This window comes from Microcaecilia unicolor, chromosome 12 (genome assembly GCF_901765095.1).
Source record: "Microcaecilia unicolor chromosome 12, aMicUni1.1, whole genome shotgun sequence".
In the NCBI taxonomy this organism is placed as follows: domain Eukaryota; kingdom Metazoa; phylum Chordata; class Amphibia; order Gymnophiona; family Siphonopidae; genus Microcaecilia; species Microcaecilia unicolor.
In genome coordinates, this window is record NC_044042.1 from 108691189 (window position 1) to 108711572 (window position 20384).

A 20384-nucleotide genomic window follows, 5' to 3' on the forward strand; every position below is an offset into this window, starting at 1 on the left:
TAGTTAAGTAGGTTTACTAGGGCCCCGGGGGGTAACAACCTATAATATTCCCCAGAGAACCCATCTGGGCGGGAGCTGACCGCAATTTCAGTGCTTTCAATACTTTTTGCAGTTCTCCCATTGTCACTGGCGCATTTAACCGGTCTAAGTGGTTATTATGCAGTTGCGGTAACTGCGTCTCTTGGAGATATGCAGTTAGTGCTTCCCCCGAGGCCCCCCCTGATTTTGTATAGCGTGGCAAATATGTGGTAAAAATTTTTTCTATTTGGTGGTGATCATTAGTCAACCCGCCATTTCCGTCTCTAAGCGTGGCCACTGTTCTGGGCCCTCCCCAGTTTTTTTATTACTCTTGCAAGCAGGCGTCCGCCCGGTTCCCATATCTATGTAATTTATGTTTATAAAATAATGCTGATCTCAATTCTAGTTCATGTAATAAGGTATTAAGGGCTAACTGCACTGCTTTTAAATTCTCTTGATTAATTTTCGTCGGTCTGTGCGCACACATCTTTTGCGCTCTTTTTAATCTTGATTCTAACAGCAATATCCCAGCCGCTCTACATTTGTTACGCTTACTGCAAAACGCAATTATGTCCCCTCTCAGGACTGCTTTAGAGGCCGACCAGAACAAAACAGGTTGTTCCCGGGCATGCCCATCGTTATATTTGCTATATTCTGCCCATTTATGGGTAAGATATTTGAAAATTTGGGGTCTGAGAATAAATACGCTGGGAATCTCCAACCTCTTCCTTTCTCTATGTCCCCCTGCAGTTCCAGGTCCATCCACACCGGCGAATGGTCTGACACTGCCTCTGGGCCTATATCGGTTGCTATGACCTGTGGAAACATTGCTCTGTCGATTAGTATGTAGTCCAACCTGGACTGTGTTCCATGGGCCCTTGATCTGTGTGTATATTCACGTTCTGTCGGGTGCAATGCTCTCCAGGTGTCTATTAGATTTAATTCTCTAGCAAATAGTGTCATTTCTCTGGCCCTTTCCCTTGGTAGTGGGGCGAGCAATTATTCGAACAGTCCAGTTTGGAATCATGTACCAGATTGAAATCCCCTACTACCACCAACCTTTGTTTACCATTAACATTGCATTTACCCACTAGGGATCTGAAGAACTCTGGAGTGTAGACATTAGGGCCATATAGGACTACTAGAATGATCTCTAACCCTGGCATCCATACCTTCACTATAATATATCTTCCCTCTTCCCCGGTGGCTACTTTCGTCGTTTTATAAGCTAGCCCTTTACGGAAGAGGACTGCTATCCCTCCTTTCTTCCCTCTTGCTGGAACAGAATAGACTTCTCCCACCCACTGCTTTTTCAACTTATCATGTTCTGTGTCTGATAAATGTGTCTCTTGTAAGCACGCTATATCTGATTTGTACCTCTTCAGGGCTTTCAATATTTTTGCTCTTTTTATTGGGGAGTTAACCCCCCCAACATTCCATGTTGTTATTCTAACAGGCATCTACCTCTCATCTCTGCTATCGCCAATTCTAATTCCCATAACTTGTCATCTTCCCCCCTCTAGGTCTTATTCCCATCCGTCTAGTGTCAACGGACTTGGGTTGTGTATTATTAGATTTCTCTCTTGTTCCTGATGTGTCCCATAGTTCAAGTGACAATGCCCCTTGTCTTTAACGTCTTTAATTCTTCCCCCTCCCCCTTCCCTCCCCCCCCTATCTCTCTTTCCCCAACCCGATTATACCCTTCCTCCATCCTCTGGCACCCAGAAGATCAAGTAGTGAGACCTCGAGCACATGGGACCCCCGCCCTTTTCTTGACTGACCCTTGTGAGATAAACAGCTTCATTTATAATTACCCTGTTCACAGCATTTCCTTTTTACTTTCTGTCGATCAGGCCCGCTTCCAGCACCGCTGTTCTTGCTTCTGCCACTTCTTTAAACATATGCCACTGTCCTTGTATTAAGATTCGTAGGGTAGCTGGAAATTGCAATGTAAACTTCACCTCTTTCTGAGCTAACTCTGAGCAAAGTGGGTGGAATTTTTTCCTCTGTAGCTGTACTTCAGCTGAAAAGTCATGAAATATTACACTTTCTGCCCTTCGTGAGCTAAGGTGTCTCTGCGTGTTCTAAATCCTTGCATAATTTCCATTTTGTGGCGATAGTTGAATATCTTGGGCCATTACCACCCTCGGCCGCGTCTTGCCTTCGTGCTTGCGGCCTACTCGGTGTGCTCTTTCTATTACCAGCGGGCCTGTTGCGTCTGAGATCGCCAGTTCCTTACTTAGCCAGTTTTCAAGCCAAGGCGTGAGGTTCCGGTCCGGGATGTTTCAGAAAGTCCTACCACCCGTATATTGTTCCGGCGCGAGCGGTTTTCAAGATCTTCTAGCTTTTCACGGTAGCCTTTCAGTTGTTGCGTTAAAGCCGCTATGTCCGGGCCATAGCCTCTCCCTTCGTCTTCCAGAGCCGACATGCGTGCCTCCAAGTCTCCCACTCTCGTCCCTATACCATCCATTCGCGTGGCTAGGTTTTCTAGCTTTTCTTCCATCGTTGCCCACTTCGGCTCCCACGCATTTGTCACCGCTTTGGTGAGTTGTATAAGTTGCGCCTCTGAGAATTCTCCAGGAGATTTGTCTGTTTCATCCGCCATTTTGGATTCCGTGTCGCTCAGTTTAATTTTCTCTTTTTTCCCGGATCTCTGCGCCATTGTTCCAGCCGTTTTCCGCAAATATCTGTCCATAAACTAGGGCAGTCTTAATTGTAGGGTCTGCGCCAAAATTCGTTAAGTTACTGCACTTTGATTCAATTCCGGGCGGGGAGTCTCAGGAGCTTCAGCAACACGTTGCTACTCAGCTCATGTCCTCACGTGGTCTCTCATGGAAGGAGATTAAAAAAAAAAACTTGAACTCTTCTTTTTCTAATGGGCAACTACCAACAGCATTTTAAAAAAGGCAGTGGTGTGCCCTCTGCTAAAGAAGAACAACCTTAGTAGGCCAGTATCTAGCATCCCATTTCTTGGAAAGCTTGTAGAACAAACTATGTTCAACTCAACGATTGGCTAGAAGAGAGAAAATGACTAGATCTGCGTCAGTCTGGATTCAGTAACAGTTCTCGTATCCCTACTAGATCTTCAGAGAAACCGAGACAGGGAATTTGCCTCAGTTTTAGTACTGCTAGATTTCTCAACAGCTTTTGACACTGGATCACAATATCATGCTAAAACAACTGGCAAAAATAGGTATCAAAGTAGCACAGTACTTGCTTGGTTCAAATCCTATCTATCAAATAGTAACAGTCTATATTGTTCGGCAGCATCTCATCGCCACCATGGGCACTGACCTGTGGGGTACTACAAGGATCAATACTGTTGCCCTTCTGTTCAGTATCTACCTCCAACCCCAGCTGAGCTGAGTCAGTCAATGGATACTCAATTCTACATCTATTCATTGAACCAGACTTATCTACAGCCCCTAAATAAACTGACTGTTAGCTTCTATGGGTCCCTAACACAAATGGGCACATACATCAAAATCTCTTATAGAAGATAAAAAAATCACCCTTAAATGACAAGTCAGGAGCGGGTACAGCTAGGCTCAACTCTTAAGCTGAAACCTCAAATCCAAGCAGCTTTCAAGAACTGTTTCTGTCATTTGCGCCAACAACGCTGCCTCACTCCATACAACGAGAAGGCAACTCATGCCATGATAACATCAAGACTGGATTACTGTAGTGCACTTTACATTGGTCTGACTTCAAAGAGTTTGCCCCAGCTTCACCTGATTCAGAATGCCGCAGCAAGACTGATAGAAGGTTTTAAGCAACACGATCATATCACACCATTTCTGCAAAAAGTTCATTAGTCACTGGTGCAGGGCAAAATTTAAAACTCTCTGAAGGAAATGGGCCAGAGTACTTGAAGATGAAGATCTCTCTCTATACAGCTCTAAGGTCACTAAGGTCCTCCCAAGGACTATCCCTAACCACACCCTTTCCAAACCACAATACTTGTGACACCTGCCAAGCCTTCTGTGGTTTAGCCACCACACTCTAGAATTCACTCCCTGAATGACTTTGCTCAACACAAAACTATCTCTACTTCAGGAAGCAGATGAAAACTTGGCTTTCTTCCCCAACCTTTAATGGAAAAAGTAACTAACTTGCTAGTCCCATACAGACACACAAGGACTAACACTGACAGCACATACTGTAGCAGGACTTGCTTATCCACTCCAACTCTAGCTGAGATCATATTCATACACCTTTCTGACTCCATGTGCAACTTTCTTTAAGTTAATCCCCTTATTTTTATTTATTTATTTATTGCATTTGTACCCCTCATTTTCCCACCTCTTTGTGGGCTCAGTGTGGCTTACAATACGATATGAATGATGGAAATACAATTTGTTACAACTTGGTTATGGATTACATTGTGAAGAGTTATACAAGCACCACAGGCCTTTAAAAATGGAACACAGTTCTTTAATGAATGAGCCTTGACAAAAAGACCCGACACGGGCCGTGTTTCGGTGACTAGCACCTGCGTCAGGGGTCACAGTGATGACGTGGAAAACTTGGGGAATAACTCGAATATATTCCTCTACAATATATTATTCCTTACCCCACGTCTCATGTAGTAAAAGCTACAAAGCACCAAGGCACTTTCACTTTCTGTATCTTTTTGTCAAGGCTCATTCATTAAAGAACTGTGTTCCATTTTTAAAGGCCCGTGGTGCTGTTTTTTTGTTTGGACTTTAGTTTGTACTTTGTTCCCTCTCTTTTGTTACATCGAAGAGTTATACAAGACAATCAAAGTGTTGTTAAGGAATATAAACACTGGAACCAAACCTTGAAACACTGGAAGGAGACAGCGGGAGGTTAAAAGGGCATTATGTATGGTATACATATTTATGTGAGTAAAGGTATGAGTGAGGTGAGACTACGGGGGATGAGAGTTCAGAAATGGATGTATTGATGCATTAGTGAACAGTGAGTGTGAACTTTATGTGTTTTGCTTCTTTCCGTAGATTTTTTCAAAAAGATGGGTCTTCAATAGTTTGCGGAAGGAGGTTTGCTCGTGGATCGTTCTCAGGTTGCGCGGCAGTGCATTCCAGAACTGCGTGCCCACGTGAGAAAAGGTTGACATGTGTAGCGTCTTGTATTTTACGCCCTTGCAATTAGGGAAGTGGAGGTTGAGGAAGGTTCGGGATGATCTTTTGGCGTTTCTGGGTGGTAGGTCTATTAACTCAGACATGTAGGCTGGAGCTTCGCCGTGAATGATTTTGTGGATTAATGTGCATACTTTAAAAGTAATGCGTTCCTTGAGTGGAAGCCAGTGTAGCTTCTCTTGTAAGGGTTTTGCACTTTCATATTTTGGTTTTCCGAAGATGAGTCTGGCTGCTGTATTCTGGGCTGTTTGAAGTTTCCTCAGTATTTGCTCTTTGCAACCTGCGTATAATGAGTTGCAGTAATCCAGATGGCTGAGAACGAGGGATTGCACTAGGCTGCAAAAGACGGATCTTGGGAAGAATGGTCTTATTCTTTTCAGTTTCCACATGCAGTAGAACATCTTTTTGGTTGTATTGTTTGCATGAGTTTCGAGTGTTAAGTGGCGGTCGATAGTGACTCCAAGGATTTTTAGCGTTTCTGAGATTGGAAGGTTTAATTTTGGTGTGTTTATGGCAGTAAATTCATTCGTGTTGTATTGGGAGGTGAGTATCAGGCATTGAGTTTTTTCTGCATTTAATTTCAGACGAAATGCATTTGCCCATGTGTTCATGATGTGTAGACTTTGATTGATTTCGTTATAGATTTCTTTGATGTCCTGTTTGAAAAGGATGTATATTGTTACATCATCGGCGTATACGTATGTATGGGTTGAGGTTCTGGTTTGATAGGAGTTTTGCCAAAGGGATCATCATTAGGTTGAAACTGGTTGGTGAGAGGGGTGATCCTTGTGGTACTCCACATTCAGGTGTCCATGTATTAGATGTGGTTGAATTTGATGTAACTTGATACGAACGCTGTGTTAGGAACCCCTTGAACCAGTTCAGGACATTTCCTCCAATGCCAAAATATTCAAGTATGTAACGTGAGCAAGGGCAGGCCTGTAGCCAGGACAAACTGGAGGCACGCAACGGGTAGAAGTAAAATAAAATACTATTTATTATACATACCAGGTAGGGGTCCTGTTCCATTTACAGGTGGCAGAGAAAAATAACCATAAACATGTTCTTTAGATGTAACAAAGTTCTCAAGTGGCCTTCTCCTGTAGGGCCACAGTTTACATTACTGTCTCTCAGCATAGCAGTACATTTTACTTTTCTCTGGCCTGGTTCGCCAGTGTTACCAATGTAGTCTCTAGCAGTTACTTAGGTCAAAAATCAAAGTTGCAAGGCTCTAAGTTGAACTTGGCCTACCAGACTATAGCAATTGCAGTTCACACGTAGGTGGTGGAGGCAAGTGCAGTTGGGCATCACTAATTCCCTCTGGGACTCCTTAACCTAGCTGTGCCCTGGGCTTTTATACTTCCTACACCATTTATGTATTTATTTAGATTTTGCTCACACCTTTTTCAGTAGTAGCTCAAGGTGAGTTACATTCAGGTACTCTGGATATTTCTCTGTCCCAGGAGGGCTCACAATCTAAATTTGTACCTGAGGCAATGGAGGGTTAAGTGACTTGCCCAAGATCACAAGGAGCAGCGGTGGGATTTGAACTGGCCACCTCTGGATTGCAAGACCAGTGCTCTAACCATTAGGCCACTCCTCCACTAGCAACATTCCATGTAGAATCACCAATAATAGCAACATTCCATCTAGAATCTCAACTAGTAGCAATGTTCAATGTTCCACTGCACTAACCACTAGGCTACTCCTCCATTAGCAACATTCCATGTAGAAGCCTGCCCTTGCAGATCAGGAACGCGGCCGCGCAGGCTTCTGTTTCTGTGAGTCTGACGTCCTGCACGTACGTGCAGGACGTCAGACTCACAGAAACAGAAGCCTGCGCAGCCGCATTGGTGGTGATCTGCAAGGGCGGGCTTCTACATGGAATGTTGCTAGTGGAATAGCAACATTCCATGTAGAATCTCCAATATTTATTTAGATTTTGCTCACACCTTTTTCAGTAGTAGCTCAAGGTGAGTTACATTCAGGTTCTCTGGATATTTCTCTGTCTCAGGAGGGCTCACAATCTAAGTTTGTACCTGAGGCAATGGAGGGTTAAGTGACTTGCCCAAGATCACAAGGAGCAGCAGCGGGATTTGAACCAGCCACCTCTGGATTGCAAGACCAGTGCTCTAACCATTAGGCCACTCCTCCACTAGCAACATTCCATGTAGAATCACCAATAATAGCAACATTCCATCTAGAATCTCAACTAGTAGCAATGTTCAATGTTCCACTGCACTAACCACTAGGCTACTCCTCCATTAGCAACATTCCATGTAGAAGCCTGCCCTTGCAGATCAGGAACGCGGCCGCGCAGGCTTCTGTTTCTGTGAGTCTGACGTCCTGCACGTACGTGCAGGACGTCAGACTCACAGAAACAGAAGCCTGCGCAGCCGCATTGGTGGTGATCTGCAAGGGCGGGCTTCTACATGGAATGTTGCTAGTGGAATAGCAACATTCCATGTAGAATCTCCAATATTTATTTAGATTTTGCTCACACCTTTTTCAGTAGTAGCTCAAGGTGAGTTACATTCAGGTTCTCTGGATATTTCTCTGTCTCAGGAGGGCTCACAATCTAAGTTTGTACCTGAGGCAATGGAGGGTTAAGTGACTTGCCCAAGATCACAAGGAGCAGCAGCGGGATTTGAACCATGCCCTCCTGGCTCCATCCCTCGCATGTCACCTCCCCCTTGGATGGGACTATGGGTTTTAAGGTGGTTCTGACCTTGTGAGGGAGCATCTTTAAGGGGAAGGGGCAGCATCCTATAGACTGCCTAACACTCCTGTTACTCTGTCTTGTCCCTCTTTATGTTCCACCTTTGCTTATACCCTATGTTAAGACGTTTTATTGCATATTGTGTTGACATTGTAAGTAGTATACTGTTGGACTCATTTTCGAAAGAGAAGGGCGTCCATCTTTCGACATAAATCAGAAAGTGGACGTCCTTCTCCCAGGGACGTCCAAATTGGTATAATCGAAACCAGATTTAGGACATCCCCAACTGCACTCCATCGCAAGAACGACCAAAGTTCAAGGGGGTGTGTTGGAGGCGTAGCAAAGGCGGGACTTGGGTGAGCTTAACACTTGGATGTCCTTGAACCATAATCAAAAAAAACAAGGACGTCCCTGACAAACACTTTGACGTTTTCACCCAGACCTGTTTTTCTTACAACTCAGGTATAAAAAGGTGCCCGAAATGAGCAGATGACCACCGTAGAGAATCAGGATGACCTCCCGTTACTCCCCCAGTGGTCACTAACCCCCTCCCACCCTCAAAAAACATCTTTCAAAATATGTCGTGCCAGCCTCAGATGGCTGGGGCTCTTCAGCTTTGAGAAAAGGCAGCTGAGGGGAGATATGATAGAGGTCTATAAGATAATGAATGGAATGGAACAGGTCGATGTGGAGCGGCTGTTTACGTTTTCCAAAAATACTAGGACAAGGGGGCATGCGATGAAGCTGCAGTGTAGTAAATTTAAAACGAATCAGAGGAAGTTTTTCTTCACTCAATGCGTGGTTAGACTCTGGAATTCGTTGCAGGAGAAGGTGGTTGGGGCGGTTGGCTTAATGAAGTTTAAAAAAAGGTTGGATGGCTTCCTGGAGGAAAAGGACATACAATGTTATTGAATGGACGTAGGAATAATCCACTATTTCTGGGATGGGCAGGACGAAATGCTTGTTCTTTTGGCCGCTGTTGGAGACAGGGTGCTGGGCTCGATAGACCCTTGCTCTGTTCCAGCATGGCAATGCTTATGTCTTATGTCATACTCAGGTCCGTGACAGCAGTATGCAGGTCCCTGGAGCAGTTTTAGTGGGTGCAGTGCACTTTAGACCGGCAGACCCAGCCCCACCCCCTACCTGTTACGTTTGTGGAGGAAACAGCGAGCCCTCCAAAACCCACTGTACCCACATATAGGTGCTCCCCTTCACCCGTAAGGGCTATGGTAGTGGTGTACAGTTGTGGGTAGTGGGTTTTGGGGGGCTCAGCACACAAGGTAAGGGAGCTATGTACCTGGGAGCAATTTATGAAGTCCACTTCAGTGCCCCCTAGAGTGCCCGGTTGGTGTCCTGGCATGTCATGAGGACCAGTGCACTGGCTCCTCCCATGACCAAATGGCTTGCATTTGGTCGTTTTTGACATGGACGTCTTTGGTTTTGAAAATCGCCAAAAATCAGAAACATCCATGTCTAGGGACGTCCAAATCTAGGGACAGCAACATTTAAGGATTTGGACGTCCCTGACGGTATTTTCGAAATGAAAGATGAACGTCCATCTTGTTTCAAAAATATGGGTTTCCCCGCCCCTAGATTTCGCTGTTTTGCAAGGATGTCCAATGCCCCTCCACGTCATACTCTGTACTGTTATTTGACTATTTTTACTGCTGTAATTGTCTATTGTCTATGTCCAGATTGTTCTTGCTCTTTATCATAGTAACATAGTAACATAGTAGATGACGGCAGAAAAAGACCTGCACGGTCCATCCAGTCTGCCCAACAAGACAACTCATGTGTGCTAGTTTTTGTGTATACCCTACTTTGATTTGTACCTATGCTCTTCAGGGCACAGACCGTATAAGTCTGCCCAGCACTATCCCCACCTCCCAACCACCAGCCCCGCCTCCCACCACCGGCTCTGGCACAGACCGTATAAGTCTGCCCAGCACTATCCCCGCCTCCCAACCTCCAGCCCCACCTCCCAACCACCAGCCCCGCCTCTGACCACCGGCTCTGGCACAGACCGTATAAGTCTGCCCAGCACTATCCCTGTCTCCCACCACCAGCTCTGGCACAGACCGTATAAGTCTTCCCAGCACTATCCCTGCCTCCCACCACCAGCTCTGGCACAGACCGTATAAGTCTTCCCAGCACTATCCCTGCCTCCCAACCTCCAGTCCTGCCTCCCACCACCGGCTCTGGCACAGACCGTATAAGTCTTCCCAGCACTATCCCTGCCTCCCAACCTCCAGTCCTGCCTCCCACCACCGGCTCTGGCACAGACCGTATAAGTCTGCCCAGCACTATCCCCGCCTCCCACCACCGGCTCTGGCACAGACCGTATAAGTCTTCCCAGCACTATCTCTGCCTCCCAACCTCCAGTCCTGCCTCCCACCACCGGCTCTGACACAGACCGTATAAGTCTGCCCAGCACTATCCCCGCCTCCCAACCTCCAGCCCCGCCTCCCACTACCGGCTCTGCTATCCAATCTCGGTTAAGCTCCTGAGGATCTTATCGCCTTGGGTGAATTATTTTCAAAGAGACAGGGAATGAATCCTAATAAACACATAAATAAAATTGCAGTTTTGCATTTTTCTGTAGAAGTTAGAGGCAGATGAGGACCTTTTCTCATATACACATCATCATGTTTATGCAAAGGAAGGGGAAGCTCCTGTCTTCAGATGTTTGCGTCATAAGTCGTTTATTGTGATGCAATGTCATGGAAACCTTAATTGTAATGGCCACGGAAAGGAATAAACAGATAATGCCAACTGCTGCCTAGGGCAGCCTCCAGCCTGGAAACGTGTCCCTCCTCCCTCACCTCCTGCAGCAGAAAAGCAACCTCCATCGTTTATTTTTCCACCCTATGAGCCGTCATCAGCCAACAGAAGGCGCCCGTCTGAGGACACTGGCCAATCAGCTGACAGAACTAAACCCTTCCTTTCTCCTCTCCCCTTCACCTTTCTCCACGTATGATGAGGTTTCCATGGATGCTGACGTCAGTCTGCCATGTTGGGGAAGGAAAGGAGGCGGAGAGAGGTACCGTGGCGGAGGCTGCGGCTACAGAGCTCCTAGTGACCGTATGCTGCTTGAGACCTCCCCCATCCCTATCACCAGCTATACCAGTGAGTTCTCATTCAGACCTGTTTCTTTTAGTAGATACTTCCCTTAGCATTGGCATGGAGGGGGAAATGGGGATTGCCCCCTTCCCTCACCATGTAAAAACAAAGTATGTAAACATGGAGTGGAGGAGTGGCATAGTGATTAGAGTACCAGTCTTGCAATCCCCAGAGGTGGCCGGTTCAAATCCCACTGCTGCTCCTTGTGATCTTGGGCAAATCACTTAACCCTCCATTGTCTCAGGTACAAACTTAGATTGTGAGCCCTCCGCAGACAGAGAAATATCCAGAGTACCTACATAAGTATTGCCATACTGGGAAAGACCAAAGGTCCATCAAGCCCAGCATCCTGTTTCCAAGAGTGGCCAATCCAGATCGCAAATACCTGGCAAGATCCCAAAAAGTACAAAACATTTTGTACTGCTTATCCCAGAAATAGTGAATTTTCCCCAAGTCTATTTAATAACGGTCTATGGACTTTTCCTTTAGGAAGCCATCCAAACCTTTTTTAAACTCCGCTAAGCTAAACGCCTTTACCACATTCTCTGGCAACGAATTCCAGAGTTTAATTACACGTTGAGTGAAGAAACATTTTCTCCGATTCGTTTTAAAATTACTACATTGTAGCTTCATCGCATGCCCCCTAGTCCTAGTATTTTTGGAAAGTGTGAACAGACGCTTCACATCTACCCGTTCAACTCCACTCATTATTTTATAGACCTCTATCATATCTCCCCTTAGCCGCCTTTTCTCCAAGCTGAAGAGCCCTAGCCGCTTTAGCCTTTCCTCATGGGGAAGTCGTCCCATCCCCTTTATCATTTTCGTCGCCCTTCTCTGCATCTTTTCTAATTCCACTATATCTTTTTTGAGATATGGCGACCAGAATTGAACACAATATTCGAGGTGCGGTCGCACCATGGAGCGATACAAAGGCATTATAACATCCTCATTTTTGTTTTCTATTCCTTTCCTAATAATACCTAACATTCTATTTGCTTTCTTAGCCGCAGCAGCACACTGAGTAGAAGGTTTCAACGTATCATCAACGACGACACCTAGATCCCTTTCTTGGTCCGTGACTCCTAACGTGGAACCTTGCATGACGTACCTATAATTCGGGTTCCTCTTTCCCACATGCATCACTTTGCACTTGCTCACATTAAACGTCATCTGCCATTTAGATGCCCAGTCTCCCAGTCTTGTAAGGTCCTCATTTTTCAGTTCTATCAGTACTCTAGGATGAATACCATCCGGTCCAGGAGATTTGCTACTCTTCAGTTTGTAGAACTGCCCCATTACATCCTCCAGGTGTACAGAGAATTCATTAAGTTTCTCCGACTCGTCAGCTTCGAATACCATTTCCGGCACCGGTATCACTCCCAAATCTTCCCCAGTGAAGACCGAAGCAAAGAATTCATTTAATCTCTCCGCTATGGCTTTGTCTTCCCTGATCACCCCTTTTACCCCTCGGTCATCTAGCGGTCCAACCGATTCTTTTGCCGGCTTCCTGCTTTTAATATACCTAAAAAAAATTTTTACTATGTGTTTTTGCCTCCAACATAATCTTTTTTTCGAAGTCCCTCTTAGCCTTCCTTATCAGCGCTTTGCATTTGACTTGACATTCCTTATGCCGTTTCTTATTATTTCCAGTCGGTTCCTTCTTCCATTTTCTGAAGGTGAGTTACATTCATGCACTCTGGATATTTCTCTGTCCCAGGAGGGCTCACAATCTAAGTTTGTACCTGAGGCAATGGAGGATTAAGTGACTTGCCCAAGATCACAAGGAGCAGCAGCGGGATTTGAACCGGCCACGTTGTCACATTACACAGAACACTTAGCAAGTAGTGCGTGTAAATTCTAATTAATGCCAATTAGTGTTGATAATTGGTTGTTAACATCCAGTTAGCGGTGATTCGCTTGTTAACTAATTAAGAGACCCTTTTACTAAGCTGCTGTAAAAAGGACCCCGCACTAGTGGTGGGGTCTGTTTTTGATGTGCGCTGAGGCCCTTTTTACTGCAGTGGGTAAAAAGGCCAAAAAAAAGACTGCTCTTACCACTTGGCCATGCCGGGGGGGGGGGGGGGGGGGGGTGGAATCACCACCTCCCATTGAATTGGCAGTAAGAGTTTTTATTTTATTTTTATTACATTTGTACCCCGCACTTTCCCCACTCATGGCAGGCTCAATGTGGCAGGCGATGGAGGGTTAAGTGACTTGCCCAGAGTCATAAGGAGCTGCCTGTGCCGGGAATCGAACTCAGTTCCTCAGTACGCCGGGCCTCCTCCCTACCCATCTTCAAATCATTGCTCAAAGCCCACCTCTTCAATGTCGCCTTCGGCACCTAATCACTTCATCTCTTCTCAGGAAATCTCATCTACCCCAACTTGACATTTCGTCTTTTAGATTGTAAGCTCTTCTGAGCAGGGACCGTCCTTACTCGTTAATTTGTACAGCGCTGCGTAACCCTTGTAGCGCTCTAGAAATGTTAAGTAGTAGTAGTAGTTCCCCAAGACCAAAGTCCACCACCCTAACCACTAGGCCACTCCTCCAGCGGTAACTGGGTAGCATGTGACACTGCCCAATTACCGCCTGCTATCCCCCTGCAGAAATAGTTTTTAATTATTTCCGCTATTGCCAGAAATGCTGCTTGCTGGGGGCGGAACTGTCCCCAGTGCCCCCGTTGGGCTGGCGGTAAGCCCACGGTAGGCTTACCGCCACTTAATAAAAGGGCCCCTAAGTTATGTGCACTGTTATGGAATACGCTTCGATTTCCGTGCGGAAATCTCAACGTGATATATAGAATCCCGGGGTTAGTGTATAAGTTGCTGACCCACCCATGCCATTCTCATGTTAATGCAGTTACACACTACAGAACATAGGTACAAAGTTTATGGAATAATGCCTAAAAGCAGTTACATATGAAACTGCCAATTAACGCCACTTAAGGTTCATTACTCATAAAGGGTTTTTTTTTTTACAAAGCTGAGCTAGCGATTCCTACGTGGTAAATGAGAGGCAGCCCATTCAGTTCCTATGGGCTTCCTCTCATTTGCCATGTGGGAATCGCTTGAGCAGCTTTGTAAAAGAAGCCCTAAGTTAGGCTAGCCTTATAACTAGTGTGTGAAATTTTGTGTGCTAGTCACAAAACTGTTCGCCCAAGATTATAAAATCGGGGGGGGGGGGGGGGGGTGGAGGATCTAAACTGCTGTTTTATAAACAAAAGGGGGAAAGAACATTGTAATTTGTAATTACAAAGGGGTCCTTGTACCTAAGGTGTACTGAAAAATGGGCTGCGCTAGTGTAGGCGTGTGTTTTGGGCGCACGCAGATCCATTTTTCAGCATGACTGTAAAAAAGGCCTTTTTAAAAACATTTTGCCGAAAATGGACATGCAGCAAAATAAAAACTGGCACATTAGCTTAGCGGTAAGGTCTCACGCACTAACTGTGCAGTAATCGTCTATGCGCGTACAATGACGATTACCGCCCGGTTTCCGCCACGAGCAAGAAAATAAAAGTTATTTTCCGGCATGCGTAGTGGTGGACGCACGTAACAACGAACTTACCGCCCGGGCCTCACAGTAGCCTGGCAGTAACTCTAAATTGACGCGCAATGGGCGCACGTAGGCGCCTATGCGGCTTAGTAAAAGGGCCTCAAAGTGATTTCACCATTTACTTTCATGGACGTTATTCGTTTTTTTTTTAACCTGTTGATTGTTAAAGGTATCTAGTATAGCTTACTTTTCTGCAGCAAAATACATAAATAAAATATAAATGCATTAAAATATCCAGAGGAAGATAGAAAAGTGTCTGGCCACTGTAATTCTAGAGAATTGGCATTTCTGGACTCAAACTGCAGGAGCTTAAAGGGCAATCAACATAGAACTTTTTCAAAATATTTTTCCGTGTCTTTGCATGATTTTGTCTGCTTTGCTTTAACGTTTGTCTTTGAAATACGCCTGTTCAACAGATCTGATTATGATATTCCCGTCTTTGGCTGCTATTTTAGCTTGGAGGAAAATATTTTATTGCTGACTTGTTTTGGTTTCTTTTTAGGCTGTCGTGGGGAGTTGTACAGAGTTTCTAGTGGTTGTTACTGCTAAGAATAGAAAAGTTGTTGATGCTATACCCTTAAACTAGCTGATGCAGTGAAATGGGATTCCATATAAATGGCGTTGAAAAAAAAAGGATAGAAGAGCAGGGGGCAGCTAATTTCTATGTATGTGCGGCCACAAATTCATTAATTATTTTGGGGGTCCTTTTACTAAGGTGCGCCAAAAAATGGCCTGCACTGTTGTAGACTCGTGTATTGGACGCACACAAGTCCATAAAAAAGGCATTTTTTTCGCCGAAAATGGACATGCGGTAAAATGAAAATTGGCGTGCACCCATTTTGGGCCTGAGACCTTACCGCCACCCATTCACTTAGCGTTACGGTCTCGTGTGTTAACCGGGTGATAACCGTCAGCGCACGTACAATGCCAATTACTGCCTGGTTAGCGTCTTGCACCAGAAAATTTCTGTCTTGTCTTCTGGATGTGCATATAAAATGAAATTACCGTCCTGGCCACGCGGTAGCCAGGCAGTAGTTCTGAATTGGCACAGGGGCGCACGTAGGTGCCTACGCGGCTTAGTACAAGGGCAGGGAAGCTGTCATTTCAAGGAAGGGAGGGAGGAAGGGGGCTGGGGCTGCGTAAAAGTTCTGATTTCAATGCAGGGGGAGGGGGAGTGGCAGCGACCTCAGGCGGGGGGGGGGGGGGGGGGGCAAGGCTGTCAATAAAGGATGTGTTTGGTTTGGTTTTTTTAACCTATAATACCTACAGTGAAGAACGTCCATAAAGGATGCTCCTGCCGAGCGTTTTTGCCCCCTCCCGATTTTTTTTTTTTACATTTTATAAGTTTTCAAAGCCCGCACAGCCCGAACGAGAGGTACAGACCTCTCGTTAGCTTTCCCGGCGTTTTCCATCATTAGGGCAAGCGGAAAAGCTTAGTGCATCTCATTTCAATAGGGTTTGTACACAATTTGCTCATCTGCATTCCGTTTGCGTTAGCTGCTACCTTGGAAAAAAGTATTTAGTGCATGCTCGTTATTGCCTCATAAAGTTTAGTGCATCTGGCCCATAGAATGATCAGGGGTTGGTGTGAGCAGGCTGTATGAATCCCTGCTCCCTGCCACCCACCGCTAGAGACAAGAAAGAGGGCTTAATCCATTCTGGCACAAATTAAGCTGGCCCAACTCCCATGGCACACTTATTGAAAAACGCTGATCTAGAAAAACAGTCTTGAAAGAGGGATCTTAAGGAAGTAATTTAGAAAAGATCTCTTTTGATCTTTGGAACTGTAGAAATATACATAAGAGACAACCCACTCTTTCAAGCTAACAGGCTTTGGAAATGGTTAAAATGGTTGTAACATTTAAAAGCAGCATCAAAAATGTGCATTTCCCTTCCTCTTCAAGAATAAAGTAAGGCAGGTCCTCCCTCCACTCTCCTCTCCCTGTCCTCCTCGCACTGCTTACAGTGTGACGTAGGTCAGATCACGTGAATTCTGGGTGCTCCCTGCAGCTGGAATGTAAACAGATCCGGGACCAGGGCAAGAGGAGAGAGGAAATGGAGCTTTTGTATCCCTGAGGACTGTGTTTCAAGCTGAAGGAGGAAGGAACTGAGCTCCCAAGGTAAGCTAGGCTAGTGAAAAAAGGCCTGGCTTCAGAGAATCACAGATTCCTAATTCCCTGTGCCCCTGAAGGGTTTGACCCTTGGAGCTACGAGGAAGTGTCACTGTTGCCTATCAGTTTAAAGTGTAAACCAGAAAAATGATCAAATGTATTTTTATTTTTGTGTGTGTTTTCTGCTGCTGTAGCTTTACACTATGGAGCCCCAGGTGAATCTGAGTGTGAATTTCAAAGGTGAAACTCAGAATTTCTGGGTGTGCGATTCACAGAAGACAACCTGGGCAGATGTCGAAACCATGGTAAGAAACTTTGTTGCCCTTATTAACTCATTCAGTTGTAATCTTCTTAGTTAACGTTTGGGGGGGGGGGGGGAATGATCAATGTGGGCTACCGTTAAGACGTCCTATTTTAGCACAGGTCCCATTTTATGCCGTGAGACTTGGCTACTAATAACTGGGGTTAAAAGTAAAATAACACTTCTTAACCCATGTTAATAATCACGCTGCTTAAATGTTGGTAATCAACATATTATGGAGCTCATTTTCAAAAGAGAAAAACGTCCAAAAAGCAGCATAAATCTGCATTTGAACATTTTTCTCATAAAAACGTCCACATTGGTATTTTCAAACCCAATTTTAAACAGTTTTCTACAAAGTCCATCAGAAATGCAGTCAAATCACAAGGGAGCATGCCAGTGGCGTGTTAAGGGCGGGATCTGGGCGTTCCTAACACTTGGACGTTTTTAAGCCATAATGGAACAAAAACAAAGTGACCAGGACTAAAACTAAGACGTTTTTATAATGAATAAGGCACAAAGGGTGCCCTAAATGACCAGATTACCATTGGAGGGAATCAGGGGTAAGCCCCCCCCCACCATACCCTCCCAGTGGTCACTAACCCCCTCCCACCCCTCCACAAATGTGAATACGAATATGATTTAACAGCCTCAGATGTTACAGCCAGGGCTATTAGATCAGCATGCGAGTCCCTAGAGTAATGTAGTGCAAGGTTGCCAGATGGGAAAAATTTTCCCAGCCCTAAAGCCGTCCAAAAAAACGCCCAAAACCAAACCCCGCCTCCTATGTCACCAACCCCGCCCCCTGACATCACGCCTGACGTCGTTAACCCTGCCCCTGACGTCAACCACGCCCCTGGAAAGCTTCTATTGGACCAAATTGGACCAATAGAAGCCCCGGAAAAAAGCAGCACAGCACCATAGGAAAAAAAGCCCAAACCCGCATCCCGTAGCCACCGAAATTTGTCCGCAGCTGCTGGTAGAAAACCCGCCCAGTGTTGTGGGAAGACCGCAACCCTGGCAAAAATGATGTAGTGGTCAGAGCAGTGCACCATGGCATGGGGGACACTCTGGTCCCTATCTCCCTCTACCTGTCACATTTGTGGTGGAAACTGTGAGCTCTCTAAAACTTACCAGAAACCCACTGTAACCACATACAGGTGCCCCCTTCACCTAAAAGGGCTATTGTAGTGATGTATATTTATTGCATTTGCATCCCACATTTTCCCACCTTTTTGCGGGTTCAGTGTGGCTTACAATACGTTATGAAAGATGGAAATACAGTTTGTTACAACTCGGTTATGGATTACATTGTGAGGAGTTATGCGGACAAAGTCAAGTATCATTAAGGAATATAACAATGGAAAAGAGCATTGAAACATTGGAAGGAAACAACGGGAAACTAAAAGGGGCAATATATAATGACAGGAAAGCATTTGGTATACATTTTCTGTGAGTAAAGGTATGAGTGTGGTGAGATTACGGGGGATGAGAATTCAGAGTGGCTGTAATGATGCATTATTGAACAGTGAGTGTGGGCTTTATGTGTTTTGGTTCTTTCCGTAAATTTTCTCAAAAAGATGGGTCTTCAGTAGTTTGCGGAAGGTGGTTTGCTCGTAAATCGTTTTCAGGTTGCGCGGCAGTGAATTCCAGAACTGCGTGCTCATGTAGGAAAAGGTTGACGCGTGCAGTGTCTTGTATGTCAAGCCCTTGCAATTAGGGAAGTGTAGGTCGAGGAAAGTTCGGGATGATCTTTTGGCGTTTCTTGGTGGTAAGTCTATTAAATCAGACATGTAGGCTGGGGCTTCACCGTGAATGATTTTGTGGACTAATGTGCATACTTTAAAAGTGATGCGTTCCTTGAGTGGGAGCCAGTGTAGCTTCTCTCGTAAGGGTTTTGCACTTTCATATTTTGGTTTTCCGAAGATGAGTCTGGCTGCTGTATTCTGGGCTGTTTGGAGTTTTCTCAGTATTTGCTCTTTGCAACCTGCGTATAGTGAGTTGCAGTAATCCAGATGGCTGAGAACGAGGGATTGCAATAGGCTGCAAAAGACGGATCTTGGGAAGAATGGTCTTATTCTTTTCAGTTTCCACATGCAGTAGAACATCTTTTTGGTTGTGTTGTTTGCATGAGTTTCAAGTGTTAGGTGGCGGTCGATAGTGACTCCAAGGATTTTTAACGTTTCTGAGATTGGAAGGTTTAGTTTTGGTGTGTTTATGGCGGTGAATTCATTTGTGTTGTACTGGGAAGTGAGTATCAGGCATTGAGTTTTTTCTGCATTTAGTTTCAGGCGAAATGCATCTGCCCATGTGTTCATGATGTGTAGACTTTGGTTGATTTCACTGAAGATTTCTTTAATGTCTTGTTTGAAAGGGATGTATATCGTCACATCATCAGCGTATATATATGGGTTGAGGTTATGGTTTGATAGGAGTTTTGCCAAGGGGATCATCATTAGGTTGAAAATGGTTGGTGAGAGGGGTGATCCTTGTGGTACTCCACACTCAGGTGTCCATGTAGCAGACGTGGTTGAATTCGATGTGACTTGATATGACCGCTGGGTTAGGAACCCCTTGAACCAGTTTAGGACATTTCCTCCAATGCCAAAATATTCGAGTATGTGTAATAGGATTTCGTGGTCAACCATGTCGAAGGCACTTGACATATCAAATTGTAGGAGGAGTATATTGTTGCCGGTTGCAATCATTTGTTTAAATTTGGTCATAAGGGTAATTAATACTGTTGTGGGCACTGGGTTTTGGGTGGGTTTTCGGGGGCTCAGCAAACAAAGGAGCAACGATGAGATGTGTATCTGGGAGCATATTTTTCAACATGTTTTTGAAGTCCACTAGGGTGCCCCATTTATCTCCTGGGATGTCTGGGAGACCAGTCTACTAAAAATGCTGGCCCCTTCGACATCCCAATGGCTTGATTGTCTACGTTTTTCATTTGAATGTTTTTTTTTGTTTTTTCAAAAAACAAGACGTCCAAAGCACAAAACCTTGTTAGAAACACTATTTTCGAAAACAAAAGATAAGACGTTTTTCTTTTTTGAAAATGAACTTCTTTCCTGTTCAGATTTTGGACGTTTTTTGCAAAACGTCTAAAGTCAGACATAGACGTCCTATCGAAAATGCCCCTCCACGTCTGCTTTATTGTTTACCTTTCTATTAAACAAGGGTGTTGGATTTTTTTTATATACTGCCCTTCTGTGGGTACAACCAAAGTGGTTTACATTACTATATGAAGGTACCTAGGAGGGGGCATAATTGAACGGCGCCGGCCAAATAGATGGCCGGCCACCTATTTGGCTGGCTCCGCAAAGAGCAGTCCTGAACCGTATTTTCAAAAAAGATGGCCGACCATCTTTCATTTCGATAATACGGTTGGGGCCGGCCAAATGTCAGAGATGGCCGGGTTTGAGATGGCCGGCATCGGTTTT

At 45.1% G+C, this 20384-nt stretch overlaps 1 protein-coding gene across 4 annotated transcripts in view; it reads left to right on the forward strand.

The window, feature by feature from the left end:
• Window positions 1-20384, forward strand: part of LOC115481352 (next to BRCA1 gene 1 protein-like) — a 148277-nt gene that overhangs the window by 6451 nt on the left and 121442 nt on the right. For 2 of the 4 annotated variants that reach the window (XM_030220422.1, XM_030220423.1), the window contains exons 1-2: window positions 16519-16649; window positions 16835-16945. In XM_030220422.1, coding sequence (XP_030076282.1) covers window positions 16844-16945 — 102 coding nt within the window. In that variant the 5' untranslated portion in view covers window positions 16519-16649; window positions 16835-16843. Of the gene's footprint in view, window positions 1-16518; window positions 16650-16834; window positions 16946-20384 lie in introns of those variants that run through there. The other 2 variants (XM_030220420.1, XM_030220421.1) reach the window with 2 other exon arrangements.